Here is a 16,636-nt window from a genome sequence, read left to right on the forward strand (position 1 = left end):
ACACATGCAGCTCAATGCCGGGTAGTTAACCACAAGGGTGGTGCCTGATTGGTTTGAGCTTGGGATTCAAAGGTAAAGCGCCGGGAGGTCTCAGGTTCAAATCCAAGGAGGAATAAATTCCCCTTGTGGCCACAGAGGTTCAAATGCGGTGACTCCAGGCTACCCACAAAGCTGGTGGTCGTTCTGGGATTAGTCGGCTCGCATAGCGGTTAGATATCCAGGTTAATAAAAAAAACGTCCCGGTAGTTTATTTTTCTTGGTAATAATCTACTCACTTGGTCATCCAATGTTGTTGAAACTTGTTGGCTTCAAAATCTCCTCCTTGAGCATCATTGCCCCTTGTCTAGCATACTCTGATAATGTTGTCAGTATTATATAAAATTCATTCTTAAAACATATTTTTACATAACTTTGTTATTTGAGATATCTTATTGTAAACATAAAAACAAGGTATTTAAAAGTCGGTTTCTAAAAAAAGGAATAGAGACAAATTAATTACCTTCCAATTTTATACAATGTTCCGTGACTTCAACTTTGACCCCGTCCACAACAAACACTGGTTCTATTCATCTACTCTTAGATAGGAGTGGTTGACTTCCTCAACCAATCTTAACGAACTCATATTCTTTTTAATGTTCTTTTCTGCAGACCAAATGTATTCCACCTAATACACCAAAACTCTCATTCCAGGAAAACTAAACTGGGAAAGCCAGGTTCCAGTGAATAAATGGAGTACTCAAAATTACAAATCATTGTAGGTCAAAGAAGTATGCGTTTTTTTTTTTTTTTTGKTTTYTMKWSTYYTYKTRTATATACATATATATATATATATATATATAAAGCATTATCTTTGTTATAGAAACCTCAACAACTTTTGCTTTTGTATATCAAGCATTATTACAATAAAGATTTCAGCTCACCTGATTTGCTAACACCTTCATGCATGAATATTTATCCTTACAATACCTTATCCTTTTCCCTACAAATACCCAAACTTTCTCTCCATCTTCTTCATAACATCCAAGAATCACCTAAAAGCACTTTGCGTCCAACAATGGCGGCCAAGAACACCATCTTTTCAATTCTTTTCGGTTTAGTATTGTTGGGAATAGCTCGTCTTAACGTGATCAATGCACTGAGTTCTAACTACTATGACCAAACATGCCCACAGGCCGAATCAGCCATTACGAGTGTTGTGAAGAAAGCCATGTTGAATGACCGAACAGTTCCTGCTGCACTTCTTAGAATGCATTTCCATGATTGCTTTATCAGGGTGACTACTGTTCTTCCATAAAATTTGTATTTTCTGTGTCATGTATAAAAGAAGGATGGTCGTAAGGGCAAGTTACAAGTAACAGTGGCAGATCTACTATATTATTTTGTCTGATTATCGACTCTTATATTTTGAAGGGATGTGATGCTTCTGTGCTGTTGAATTCAACTGGGAAGAACAAAGCTGAGAAAGATGGACCTCCAAACATATCTTTGCATGCATTCTACGTGATCGACAATGCCAAGAAAGCAGTAGAGGCTGTGTGTCCTAAAACCGTYTCTTGTGCTGATATCTTGGCCTTAGCAGCAAGAGATGCGGTCACTTTGGTCAGTAATGTTCTTGTTGACAAGTTATATGTTACACATTTTATGTATTATGATGTTAAAATTTGGGATTTTTGGAATGTGATGGAATGTAGTCTGGAGGGCCAACATGGGATGTGCCGAAAGGAAGAAAGGACGGAAGAATTTCCAAGGCAACAGAAACACGACAGTTACCAGCTCCAACGTTCAACATTTCCCAGTTGCAACAAAGTTTTTCACAAAGAGGTCTTTCCATGAAAGATTTAGTTGCACTCTCAGGTAATCAACCAAATCTTGCATCTAAAACACACCTATAATCCGGAAGAGTGCAAATTTAATGAGTTAGCCTCTAGACTTGGCAAAATAAGCCAGTTGAATAAAGGTTAACTTTTACCTGTGCAGGAGGCCATACTCTCGGGTTCGCTCATTGCTCATCGTTCCAGAACAGGATACACAACTTTGCTTCAAAGCAAAGTGTAGACCCAACACTGAAATCATCGTTTGCAGCCAGTTTAAAGAGGGTCTGCCCGGCACAAAACACCGTAAAAAATGCAGGGGCGAATCTTGACTCTACACCCACTACATTCGACAACAGATATTATAAGTTACTTCTCCAAGGTAAGAGTATTTTTTCATCTGATCAATCATTGGTGACAATGGCAAGCACAAAGGCAATGGTCTCAAAGTTTGCTAGCTCAAGACACGAGTTTGAGAAAGCATTTGTGAAATCCATGATCAAGATGAGCAGCATCAGTGGTGGTGGCCAAGAGGTTAGGTTAGATTGTAGGGTGGTAAACTGAACCAGATTGGCTGAAGGGAAGGTAATTGGTTGAAATTGTTTGCATTTTATGTTCATTTGGATTTCGTCCAGAAAAGTTTGAAGGATCACTGAAGTATATGCATATTTATTGTATTTTTTGTCATAATGGTTACTGTTTAATGATTATTCAATAAAAAGGTTCTCGCTACAGATTGAAAGCTTAATTTGAAGTCATGTTTACTTCAGTTTGACTTACCATGTGGAGCAAAGGATGACGTATGATCGCATGCCATTGTATTAGAAATTTTTAGAATAAGATGTTCATGTAGAAAGAAAAACACAAAAATAGAATCACAAAAAGTTTGAGAACCGTGAGAACCACTAATAATATGTTGTTTCATGTTAAACTTGAGAAATAAAGAACGGGAACAAGAGTTCCAATGCAAAGATTTTTTGTTTTACAAACATTGGTAATAGCTTACCAAGGCGATGATCATTAGCTGGTCCGAGAGGATGGTGACAATGTTAAACAAAAAATACACCATAAAAGCAATCACACTATGAAACAACGTATGCATTGTTTAACAAACACATGATTACTGGTTCTCACAATTCTCAACCTTTTTATGGTTCTCATTTAATTATTCACCATTAAGGGTAATTCTCAAATAATTTAGCCTTTATCCGAAAAATTGCACTATCAAGATGGAAACCAAGGAATACTCAGAGATATCAACGTGATTATCATAATGTAGAATTGAGGTGTACTATTTCAAGTGCAATTGCCAACCCCTACATCTAGAGTTCAGTGCTCGTGAAGAAACGTAATCAGAAAACAGATAACTATGACTCTTTTAACGAAAAATCAACTACATTAAACATTTTGGGCATCACCAAGGTGTAATGTAGTACTTAATATCTAAAATTGGCAATAAACAATCACAAGTTCACAACCTCATTTATCTAATTTTCATGAACACATAGAGCACAAAGCTATATACAAGTGCACATGACATTTGTGGACGTCATGTAGATGTAATTGGCACTCTACATCCAAAATTGGCAAGAAACGACAATCCTATCCCAATGTATCTAATTTCAAATCTAGCAAGTCTAGCAACACAAATCATAACAAATGTGAAAGTTCTTAACCAATAAACCCTAAAATCGATTCCGATCTGGATATATATATATATATATATATATATATATANACCCGTTGCATTGATGGTGTAGTTAATCTTTTTTTATGAGAATCAAAATGAAACCGGTGCATTTTGAAAAAAATTATGAAAAGGAAAATGAAACAGGTTTCATGAACGTGAAACCGGTTCATGTTGCAAATAAATTAGGTGAACGAAAACATTTTTATGGTGAAACCGTTGCATTGATGGTGTAGTTGATCCATTTTGTTGATGAAAAGGAAAATGAAACCGGTGCATTTTGAAAATAAATTATGAAAAGCAAAATGAAATAGGTTTCATGAATGTGAAACCGGGTCTTGTTGCAAATAAATTATGTGAACCGAAACATTTTCATGGTGAAACCAATTTCGTTCATATAATGTAATTCAAAATTTAAAAAAATTCACTCCATATAATTGAATATGGTGTGTTATATATATATTTTTTTTATATGTTTTATTGATGGATGTGATTTAAAGTTAAAAATAATATATTGCTTTAAAAAATGAAAATAGTGTCATTAATATCTAGAAGGATGTTACCAAATATTAAATTTTGTTTACATTTTTGCCCTTACTGTTGAAATATTTCTTTTAATATATATATATATATATATATATATATATAGAGAGAGAGAGAGAGAGAGAGAAAGGTTCAAACGAGAACCCCTGTGATTTATGAGAACGTGAAAACAATTTATTAACACCATATTGTGATAACAATTAAAATTAAAAGATTTTTGAAATTAAAATTGAAATTCAAAACAATTCAAAAAAAATTGAGATTCGAAAGGGTAATAATGGAAATCAACATTATAATCCTGGAAATTAGAGTTATCCACTTAATTCAACAGTTATCGTTTATTAGAAGATATCGATTAAGAAGGTAACGAACCGATTTCAAGGAGAAATTGAAGATCAAGAAGCCGTAAAGTCTGGAAATCAAACAACAAACAGAAATCGAACAGCAAACAGGAATCGATCAGCAAGAAGAAGCTGTAAGGTTTGCATGCAGGAATCGAACAACAAGAAGAAGTCAATAAAACACAGTTTGTTCAAGGTATCTATCACAATTATTCGATTTAAACATGCTTTCATCCGATTAGGATTAGACAATCACACATATATCACAATGATTACGGGCGAAATCAATTAAACAATTTGGTGTGACGTGGGTGTGATAATCATGTGATATCATTATCATAACAACGCACTCGATTTGATCATGGTTTCGATCGGTTAGAGTTAGTCAATCACACATTTATCACAATGATTCCTCATGGTTTCGATAGGTTAGGATTAGACAATCACGCATGTATCACAACGATTACGACCGAAATCCACTAAACGGTTTGGTGTGATATGGGTATGATAATCATGTGATATCACTATTATAACATTACTTGCGCACTCAATTTGATCATGGTTTCGATTGGTTAGGGTTAGACAATCACACATTTATCACAACGATCACTCATGGTTTCGATAGGTTATGATTACACTCGATTGATCATGGTTCGATAGGCTATGGTTACACAATCATGCAACTATCACAAAGGAAGAGAAGAGAGTAGAAACGAACGTGATCAATCTATGAAGAAAAAGGGATAATTATAATTAATTAAAATAAAATAAAAATTATAAAGATTAATTAATTGCATTATTGCACTTATTAATTTATTTATATTTAATATAAGCTAATTTATTAATTAAAAAAGTTTGAGGTTATAGCATTGTTCTCGCGTGCTCGTAAATCACAGGGGTTTTCGTTTAAACATTCACACACACACACACACACACACACACACATATATATATATATATATATATGGGCACGTTCAAATGAAAACCGTGCATTTCTAAGAAACCGTGTAAACCAATTTCGACCAATAGGAAAATTCCTTTTTTTTTAATTAAATTTAATCAATAAGGGTATTTCGGTCATTTACAATATTTGTTATTACATATGAAAGTTATTAATAAATCTTAATTAAGGAAACGTAATAAAGAAAATTATATAAATGGTAACATTTAAATATTTAATTATATTAAAATATTAAAAATTTGGATTTCATATATTGTCATGAGTTATAATCAGGAACGTGTCTTGATGAAACAATTGAATTATAGAATGAAATCATCAAAACGTAGATGAACAAAAAAAAATCCACAAAATGAAACAGGTTTCATGAACGTGAAACCGGTTCATGTTGCAAAGAAATTAGGTGAACCGAAACATTTTTATGGTGAACCCGTTGCATTGATGGTGTANTGTGTGTGTGTGTGTGTGTGTGTGTGTAGAGAGAGAGAGAGACGAATTAGATTACAAACCGCCTGATTCGTGAAAATTATGCAAACCACTCTCGACCAATAGAAAATTTCTGGTTTTTCTTATTAATTTTAATAAGTAAAGGTATCATTGTCATTTTACTGCATAATAGTTAATATTGGAAATAATTTAATTATTTTTAAATATAAAAACATAAATATAGAAACCGTTTATATGGAAGGTATAAATCAATTGTTTTTAAATATAATATTGGAAATGATTTAATTATTTTTAAATATGGAAATATAGAAACCGTTTATATGGGAGGTTTAAATCAATTGTTTTTAAATATAAAACGGTGAAATAGTAAAATAGTTGCATACAATGAAGAAGACAGATTAATACAGTTTCATAATGTGAAACAGATTCATACAGTGAACTAGATTCACACATGCGAATAAATACTGTGGAACAGATTCATACAGTGAACTAGATTCACACATGCGAATAAATACTGTGAAACAGATTCATACTATAAAGAAATACATGTTCAGCTAGTTAAGAAATATAGATTCATACAGTGAAATAGTTGCATACAGTGATTAAATACAGTTTCATACAGTTTCATTCAGTGAAATAGTTGGATACAGTGAAGAGGATAGTGATGAAATACAATTTCATACAGTGAAACAGATTCATATGGATGATTTGCCGATTTTATTTTTATTTTTAATTAAACTTTTATTTTTTTTATTTCATAATATAATACTATTTAATCTTGACTATTGATCAAGAAAATTGATATATGAGATTGGTCTGTAGGGTTTTCACAAATGAGAGTGGTTTTCAATTGATCGTTCATCTCTCTCTCTCTCTCTCTCTCTCTCTCAGATGAGATAAGTTCATACGAAAATCATATTAATTTAAGAAAATAAGAGAATGACCAAATTACGTAGAAAAGCACATGTGATTGTACATTAACGGCAAAAAAAAAGTGTGCGTGACCCTATGGCTGCATGACAAGATTGCGTGAATCACATATGATTTTGTATGTGATGTTAGTGTAAAATCATATGTGATTCGGTCATTCTCTTATTTTCTTACATATGTGTCATTCTTGTATGAACCCGACTCATATAGATATAGATATAAATTATTGTTATTTACTAAAGAGGTAAAAGATGAATATAATAAAAATTAAAAGACAATATGTATTATTGATTTAAACTTAACATAATACTTAAATATTTGTATTCTTGAAAAGTTAAGAGTTTTTAAAAGATAAAACCTAAATGTTTGATGATACTAGTAATGTACCCGTGTCAAATCCCACATGAAGCATCTCGATTCTAAAGCCGAGAACTTAAAATGACAATCCTTTTCATGTTTTGTTTTATTAATTCTTCATCCTTCTCGATGCTACTAATTTTTATAGTTTGTTGGTATTTTAAATCAAAAATCAAATAGTATATAATTTAAAGTTAATATGTTCTATAGTTCAAAGATTTGGAAATGGAAACCAAATAATAAGGTTGTTAACCCACACCATTTGTTCTTAAGTTTTAAAGACCAACTTATGCATTAGGAGGTTTGTTATTTTTGTAGCATGTAATTAGAAAATGAAATCTGGAATTTATGTATGAACAAACTCAAAAGTAAAATTATTTAAGAGAAATATAGTAATAAAATTATGTTCCCAATCTATAGAGTTGATGCCTCATTATCACCAACATATATAGACCCGAAATGACCTTAAAATATTCTTGTAACCTAAAAACACTCGCTCAACAACCTGAACAGAATTATCCTTTCTTCATTCCAAACAAAGACATGCATCCAAATTTTGGCCAAGCCATTATCACAATCCATGGTACGAATATTGAGGGATTCCAAAATCGAATACTGCACTTTTTATGAATAATTATACATATGCATATGAATGTGGCCGAAGCAAATCTACAAGTAATTGGCTAGAGACCATACTAACAAAACAACGAACATGGCTTCAAGCATGAGCTCCATTGCAGTCACAATTCCTAGAGGATTTACCACAATCACCGTTTGTATCCATGACTCCAACCACCTTCTTCTGCTGAGATTATTGTACCAATTATCAATTTGGATCAGTATTCAAGTATATGCACTTTTCAAATTAAAAGAAATAACTAGCTAATATTAATTGCTCGGTGTACTTCAGGTTTGTAAATTAATACAATCGTCGAGTGAATCCGAGTGATCACTATATACTTCAACCTTTCAGGACAAGATTTCTTCTGAAAATGGAGGTAAATACAGCTCAAAGATGCCAAGAACATGATTGAAAACGAGAAAAGCACAAAATGTGTCCCTGAAAAAGAACAAAACATACACTTGGTATAAATCAATGATATCCATCTTTAAGATTGGAAAACAAATCCGATAATAAAAGGATTGTGATCATAAAGCATCCATATAAACATAAACATAAATTAACGTGATTTATTTAATTAGGAAACCTTGTTCGGGAAAATAAGTTAAGCTTAGGCGATTCGAGAGGGGGAGGAGCCATAAAAAATAGTAGACATTTGTTGGCAGCATAAGCTACATGAAGATCCAACATAAAACACAAAATTTAATAAGAACAAAAGCTGAGGATTCATCAAAAGAACAAATTTCAATTCCAAAAAGTATTACAAGAAATCAAGAATAGACGGTAGGTACCTTTGTTCTTAAACAATGATATCATAGCCGTAGGTAGTGTTGAAAGCCTTTATTTGCAATCGACATTAACTTTTTTTTAGGAAAACCCTAGTTCATGGTTAAAGGAACAAAACTCCAATTTATAATTCATCAAACGAACAAAACTCAATCCACCTAAAAACACAAAATCAATAGGGAAAACATTTCAAGGTTCATAAAATAGAACAAACCACAATTCATGATTCATAAATAGAACAAACTATTGTTGAAGATTCATCACAAGAACAAAAACCAATAAACATTAGGTGGCATAAAGAAGAGAAAATGGATGGTTAACATATATACATGTAAAAAAACCCTGCTTATATCGGGTTGCTTCTCGCTCACCAAAGCGTACTTCGTTTCCCGGGACGGGTGGCTCCCTCTTTCTTCCGGTAAGAAAGCGTTTTTCCCTCGAGTTCCTCCCTGACCTTAGATGGAGAAAGAAATGCTTAAGGAAAAGGCGCCCTCGAAGCTGACGCGTCAGTCCTCTCTTATTGCCTTATTTGCAGCGGCGTAAGGAGGTCCAGTCAAGTATAGTATAGTGCGGCTTATGGTTCTAGTAGCATGAAATATATAAACTATAATATGCTAGTTCACTCCATAACATTTATTTTGAGAAATCTCTCTTTGATGTTAGCAGAAACAAATTGACCTTTCCTTTAACTTCATAACAACAGAAACTTCGAGAAGCATTAGGCTAAGAATAGAATGGAAATTTGAGGAATGAATAAACTGGAGAGAGCGAGGAATGGAGATCATATATGTTTTCCACAAACCGCATAAATTTAGATCAGATGCAAAGATTTATGGGATGGAGTGAAGGTTGGCTGGTTCGGTGGATAGATTTTTGGAAGCATGTGAAAGGGTGATTTTATGTTGCTAGACCAGACCTAAATTGAAAAAAGGTAATATATTTTGAAGATATTGACAAAATGATCATAATGGTAAAATTTGTAATTAAAAAAAGTAACATATTTTTATGTATTTTAATCAATCTATGATTATCTATTTTTAAGATGATAAATGTGTAAAATGAAAAATAAAAACTTAAGGATATAAACAAATTAATTCATAGATATTCATGATATTTAATGGTATGATTAAATTTAAAAATATTCAATATTAAGTTCATTTTGAAGTTATTGACGAAATGATTATAATGGTATAATTTTTTTTTAAAAAGAAACATATTTTTAATGCATTTTAGGTTATATACAATTTTTATGTTAATATGATAAAACTGTAAAATAAAAAAAATGAAAAAGTAAGAGATATAAAAGTAAATTAAATAAGTAATCATAAGGGTATAAAGTGTAACTCATAAATTAAAAATAATTTGATTTTTAACATTTTGAAGATCGTGGGAGGTTGTGTAGCTCTAAGAGTTTGCACATTATGCTTAATTAGTTATATCTCTTAAAAATTCAAGATAACCGTAGCTATTCTCTTATAAATGAGTATAGATAGTATAGTTTGGGGTAAAGCGACGTAGCGATGCACATTGACCGTGGCTTGGCCGAACCGGTTTTCAACTTTACTCTAGATTTTTTATTCGGTTAAGAACGGATCCCAGGCTAATTTTTTTTGTCTATAACTGATTCTTGGACTGGACTTTTTTAACTGATTCATCCTTTTTGGATTGATCCCAATCCTTACCGGTCCAATCTGTTGAGAAATGAGTTATTACCTTTATCTAATAATAATTCATTTTATACAGATGGGTTGGTGAGAAGGTGTTAACGTGAGAAACGTAAGAAGGGATTTTCATCCTTTGATGCACATTAGAATGAGATGCATTAGATCAATCCCTGTATCAAGCATGATTCATGTACGGTTTGATATTAAAAATGATCAATGGTTCATATCTCTTCTTATGCTTTTTATATTAACTCCAATTCTAAGACGATATTTCGTCTCATACAAATAATTATAAAATAATATTGTAAACCCAAATGGGAATGAAGCAAAGGTGCACTAGTCTTTTAAGTGGTTCATTTTGATATGGTTCAGGGGTGGTGGGGTGCCTGCTGTTGCCCCCCACATAGGTACAGGGATGCACCACATTCAAACCTGACCGGCTCACAGGGTTCAGCATAAAGTTTCTAAAAATGGTTGGGACCAGTCTTTTATATCTAATTATCATCGTTTGGAGTTTATGATTTAGATCACCCGCCATATAAATTGTTTCCATTCTCCGCATTAATGTTTGTACCGTACAACTCATTGAATAGTCCAGATCAGATATTTGAAATCCAAACAAATTAATATTATTGTTATTATTAGATGTCTGTAAATTCCTTAAAAATAATAGGTCGGGTCTATTCGAGTAAGCAATTGCTTATGGATAGTTGCAAGGTTCGTCGTAAGGTGTTGAATATTACATGAAGCTTGCAAGAGTTGGAACACGTTTATCCTTTTGGTGCGTGGTCAAAACCTATGGATAATTAGTGGTGCATAAAAACCCGATTAATCCAATCTGAAATAACTAAAACTGAAGCTACTTGATATTTAATTGAGTCGTAAAATTTTCAAAATGTAATAGATATTTGGTTGGAATTAGGTTACAACCATTTGAATCCAATTTAACTCGATGAACTAGATACTTCTGTTATATGTTATGCTCATCTTCTAGCTACTGCCTACTAGACATGTTGTTCACTACAATAATTGAGTTTATAGGACGTCATCAATTTCAAAGTGTCCTTTAGACTGCTTTATATGACTCAATTTATAGGACCAAAATAAATGGTCCTATCTAAAGACATTGTAATAAGTTTATAGGATGCTTTTGGGCATCTTAACAAATTTTATATGACACTTTTAATATAAAACGTCTCATTACCTGTTATTATAGGACATCTTTGAAGGAAAAAAAAATGTCCTATAACCTCATCTTTTTATAGGACATATTTTGGATGTCTTAACAAGTTTAATAGTACACTTTTAATATGAAACGTGTCATTACCTATTTTTATATGACACTTTTGAGTCCATCTTATTATAGGACACTTATTTCTATAAAACATTTTTTAGTGTCCTATGAATATATAGCTAATAGAACGTTTTTATTAAAAGTGTCCTTTAAAACTTGTTAAGACGTCCAAAGGTGTATTATAAACTTATTACAAAGCCTTTAGTTAGGACCCTTTATTTTTTGGTCTTATAAATTGAGTCTTATTAAGCAGTCCAATACGATGCTTTGAAATTAGTGGCATCCTATAAACTCAATTTTATTATAGTGGTTACATTTTTCATTTATCTGTTTGGTCCCGGCAGACAACAATTTAGCTTCTTTCATAGGTGTATCACAATTTCAGTCATAATTTTTACTTCTTATTTGCAAGAATTTTCAATTTTTTTTATTGATTGTGGTGTGGCTGTTTATTTATTCTCATGTAGCATAAAAGATCAACTAACATTAGTACTAACTAATGGCTATTTAGCTATGTTGTTGCAGTGATACTATTATGTCACAACATACAACCCAACCAACCTAACCCGCCAGGTGACTCAAGTTATGCTTTAAATATTTTTTAACGAACTAAAGCTTTTTTAAACCATGCTAGTCAGGCTGGATTATTGAAACGCATTCAAATTGGTCAATTAAATCCATATACAACCCTTTGAATAACGATCACAAAGGAATATTCTAATCATTTATAGTGGTTTACCAATTTAGCTACACCATTTTCTCGAGTCCACTCGAGATGCCGATCACTACTAGAAAACTGGGCATTTCCGGCGGAATTTCCGGCGGACAATTTCCGCCGGAAATTTTCCGGCGGATTTCCGGCGGAAATTAAAAAAGTCAACTTTTGTTGACTTCCGCCGGAGCTCTGCCGGAAATCCGCCGGAAAAGTTAAACCGGTTATATTTCCGGCGGATTTTTTAATTAAGGGTTAATTAATCTTTAAAAATTAATTAATATTTGAAAAAAAATGGGAAAAAAATTTACCGGCGGATTACGGGCAGATATGTCCGCCGGAAATTTTAAAAAATTCAAAAAAAAAAATCCGCCGGAAATTGTTTTAGAAAAATAATTTTTAAAAAATTTTAAAAAAACTTTTAGAAAAATAAAAAACTAAAAATATATCCGCCGGAAATGTTTTAAAAAAAAAATAAAAATCTTTTAACATTTTCCGGCGGACAAGTTCCGCCGGAAATTTTAAAAATTGTTTTAGAAAAATAATTTTAAAAAAATTTAAAAAAAAACTTGTAGAAAAATAAATTTTAAAAAAAACTAAAAATATATCCGCCGGAAATGTTTTTTAGAAAAAAAAATAAAAATCTTTTAACATTTTTCCGGCGGCCAAGTTCCGCCGGAAATTTTAAAAATTCAAAAAATATAAATCCGCCGGAAATCCGCCGGAAATTGTTTTAGAAAAATAATTTTTAAAAAAATAAAAAAAACCTTTTAAAAAAATTTAAAAATAAATCCGCCGGAAATCCGCCGGAAATTTAAGAAATTAGAAAAAATTGAAAAATAAATCCGCCGGAAATCCGCCGGAAATAGTTTTAGAAAAATACCATATTGGTCTTTAATGAACCGTATTGGGCCTTAATGTACCGTATTGGGCCTTAATGGACCGTATTGGGCCTTAATGGACCGTATTGGGCATTAATGAACCGTATTGGCCTCTAATGAATCGTATTGGGCTCTAATGAACCGTATTGGGCTCTAATGAACCGTTGGGCTGTAATGAACCGTATTGGGCTATAATGAATCGTATTGGGCATTAATGAACCATATTGGACCGTATTGGGCTTTAATGAACCGTATTGGGCTTTAATGAACCGTATTGGGCTTTAATAAACCGTATTAGGCTTTAATGAATCGTATGAGTCTTAACGGACCGTATTGGGCCTTAATGGACCGTATTGGGCCTTAATGGATCGTATTGGGCATTAATAAATCGTATTGGGCTGTAATGAATCGTACGTTACATTGCTAACAGGCCTTGATGCAACTTTTTCGTGCAGCAAAAATCGCAGTGATTTTTTATCGCACTATTTCTCCATTAATCGATTGTTTTTCAACCGTTTCCTTACCGTTAATCGACCATTCTCTGACCGTTGTTTCCCTTCCGTTCTTCGACCGTTTTCCCAGCCGTTCTCAAACCGTTTTTCTCGACCATTCTTAGAAAATTACAAGTGTTACACTCCTCTTTCCTCACTCATATTATTAACAACATAATCTAAAAAACTAAACTTAACAAGTAACTAAACACAATATGAACACCAGGTAATCTAACAAGTGCCACGAAGTAACCCATTGTGATCACAAGTGAACACAATGTGAACACAAACACACGAAAAACAAAAAAAACAAAAAAACTACAGATCATTAAAAACATTTTGTAAAGCCTTGGATATATACATTGTGAACAAAATCAATAATCAAGTTTGAGCACTCGTTAAATATCTCGGTGAACCAAAACAAAAAATCTATAGTATCACAATATGAGTCACTATCAAATATACTATTTCAATTAAGCATTGTGACTATCTATTCTTTTGCACATTATGATAACTTTGCGAACACAATGTGACATAAAAACACAAAGAACAAAAAAATTAAGATTCCTAAAATCAATTTGTAAAGATTTGGGTATATATTGTGAACAATTAATTAATATTATATTCGAGGGGTTACGGATTTTGTGATAACCGAGTTGTTTTTTTAGTTCAAGGGCTAAGAGTGTTAAGTATCTTTAAATGGGGGTTGAATTTGAAACTTTAGTCATATAAAAACCCACCTCATCCTTTGCTACCTTCCAGATTAATGTTCCTGCAATGTTTCAAGTGTGTGTATGTGTGTGTTTTGTGAAGAACTCTTGGAAGATCATCTTTTGAGAAAGTCTTTGAAGGGTTTGAAGTTTTGTAGTTGGAAATCTTTATCAAGATTCTCGTAATCTGTTTTGAACTTTCATATCAGTTAAAGTTTATTTCATCGTTTATCATATCAAAGTGAGCTTTTTTATAACCATTCTAAACTGAAATGCATAAGTTATCAATGTTTAGTATTTTCACTACAACAAAAACAAGTTTATAGAACACTTTTTTGAGACACTTTTCAAGACCCGTTCTTTAAAAAGGACTAATACGACATATTATTTTATGAGTCCTATTTGATTTAATTTAATAGGACTCTTATTTTTGATGTCTTATTAAGCTCTCTTAGTGTCCTATCATATAATATATATGTGTGTGTGTGTGTGTATGGGAGGGTTCAAATAAGAAGCTAAACATTTTGTGAGAAGACGAGAAATTTCAATATTATATATGAATACATGTATGATACACAAGCTTAATCATATATGATTAAACACATGTTGCATTGACAACACATAGACTTTTAATCACATATGATTAACCACGCCTAAAGGAGTGCAGTCATATATGATATTGAGACTTCTCGTCTTCTCGCACGATCCAACCTTCCTTCCTCTCTCTCTCTCTCTCTCTCTCTCTCTATATATATATATATATATATATATATATATATATGTGTGTGTGTGTGTGTGTGTATGTATGTATATATATATATATATATACTCGTTGTGTGCCCGCGCAATGCTGCGGAATGAGAAAGAGTGAACTAGAGAAAATGAAGGGGCGAGCTTTTCAAATGTCAAAAGGAGAATCTAAGAAAATTCTGGATGTAGTGACAAGTACATTTCTTGTTAACTAAGTATATGTCAAGGTGTTATTTGATTCTAGTAAAAATTGCTCTTTTGTGTCACCTTAATTTGTTGGTTGTCTAAACATGGAACATGTATCTTTAGACTATGCTTTAGTAGTAGACACTGCTAATAATAATCAGATTTCTGTCACTAAAGTCTTTAATGACTGCCAAATTGAAGTAGAGGGGTGTGTAGTACCGATTCAATTATTTCTTATGCCCTTAAGATAACTTGATGTAGTTGTCGGTATGGATTGGTTATCGAAAAATCAAACGAATATAGTGAAACAAGAGATGATTCATATTGATCTGCCTGGTAAAGGACCGATTGTGATATACGGTGACCGACAAGACCGTCACACTAGTTTGATTTCTGTTTTGAAAGCACAAAAGTGTATACAGAAAGGGTGTCAAAATTTTCTAGAATATGTGATTGATACCAAGAAAAAAAAAAGTGACGTGGAAATGATACCAATGGATAGTGATTATCCGGAAGTAATTCTAGACGACTTAACCAGTCTACCTCCAGACCGATCAATAGAATTTCGGATTTATTTAACACCTGGAGATGCACCAATAGCTTGTGCACCATAGCAGTTGGCTCCATCTGAACTAAATGAATTGATGACACGATTGAAAGAATTACTTGATAAGGGTTTTATTAGACCCAGTACGTCCTCGTGGGTGCTCCTGTTTTATTTGTAAAGAAAAAGAATGGGTCGGTGAGAATGTGTGTAGATTATCGTGAATTGAACAAATTGATGATAAAGAGCAAATACCCTCTACCCAGAATAGATAACCTATTTGATCAATTTATTGGGGCCAGTTATTTCTCAAATTTTGATTTAGGATCGGGTTTACCATCAATTCAAAGTTCGAGAAGAAGATGTGGCCAAAACTACTTTATGTGGGCACCACGAGTTTCTAGTGATGCCTTTTAGTTTGACAAATGCACCAGCAACGTTTATAGACTTGATGAACAGGGTATGTGATTAATATCCCGATAAAATTTTTATTGTCTTTATCGATGATATTCTTAATATTCCCGATCAGAAGTGGAACATGCACAACATCTCCTTTTAATCTTGGAACTCTTGAAAAAGGAAAAGTTTTACGCAAAATTGTCAAAATGTGAATTTTAATTGAGAGAAGTCCAATTCTTAGGACATGTGGTTTCAGAAGCAGGCATTAAGGTGGATCCAGTTAAAATTGAAGTCATTGAAAATTGGGAGGCACCACGAACACCAACAGAGATCAAAAGATTTCTGGGTTTGGCCGGATATTATAGGAAATTTATACAAGACTTTTATCGTAAAGCAACACCTCTGACAAGGTTAAGAAAATAATGTGAAGTATGAATGGGAAGAAGCACAAGCTGAAGCTTTTCAATTGTTGAAAGATAGATTGTGTAGCGCACCGATTTTATTCTCTACCAAAATGTTCAGA

At 32.7% G+C, this 16,636-nt stretch overlaps 1 protein-coding gene across 1 annotated transcript; it reads left to right on the top strand.

Annotated features, from left to right (window-relative positions):
• Positions 1-1,054: 1,054 nt before the first annotated feature.
• Positions 1,055-2,486, top strand: LOC112525664 (peroxidase 64-like). Its single transcript, XM_025135886.1, has 4 exons — positions 1,055-1,273; positions 1,411-1,599; positions 1,692-1,854; positions 1,978-2,486. Exons 1-4 carry the CDS (start codon positions 1,055-1,057, stop codon positions 2,373-2,375), a joined length of 969 nt encoding a protein of 322 aa, XP_024991654.1. The 3' UTR covers positions 2,376-2,486.
• The last annotated feature ends 14,150 nt before the right edge of the window (positions 2,487-16,636 follow it).

The sequence above is a fragment of the Cynara cardunculus genome, assembly GCF_001531365.2.
Source record: "Cynara cardunculus var. scolymus isolate 2C chromosome LG 13, CcrdV1, whole genome shotgun sequence".
Taxonomy (NCBI): Eukaryota; Viridiplantae; Streptophyta; class Magnoliopsida; order Asterales; family Asteraceae; genus Cynara; species Cynara cardunculus.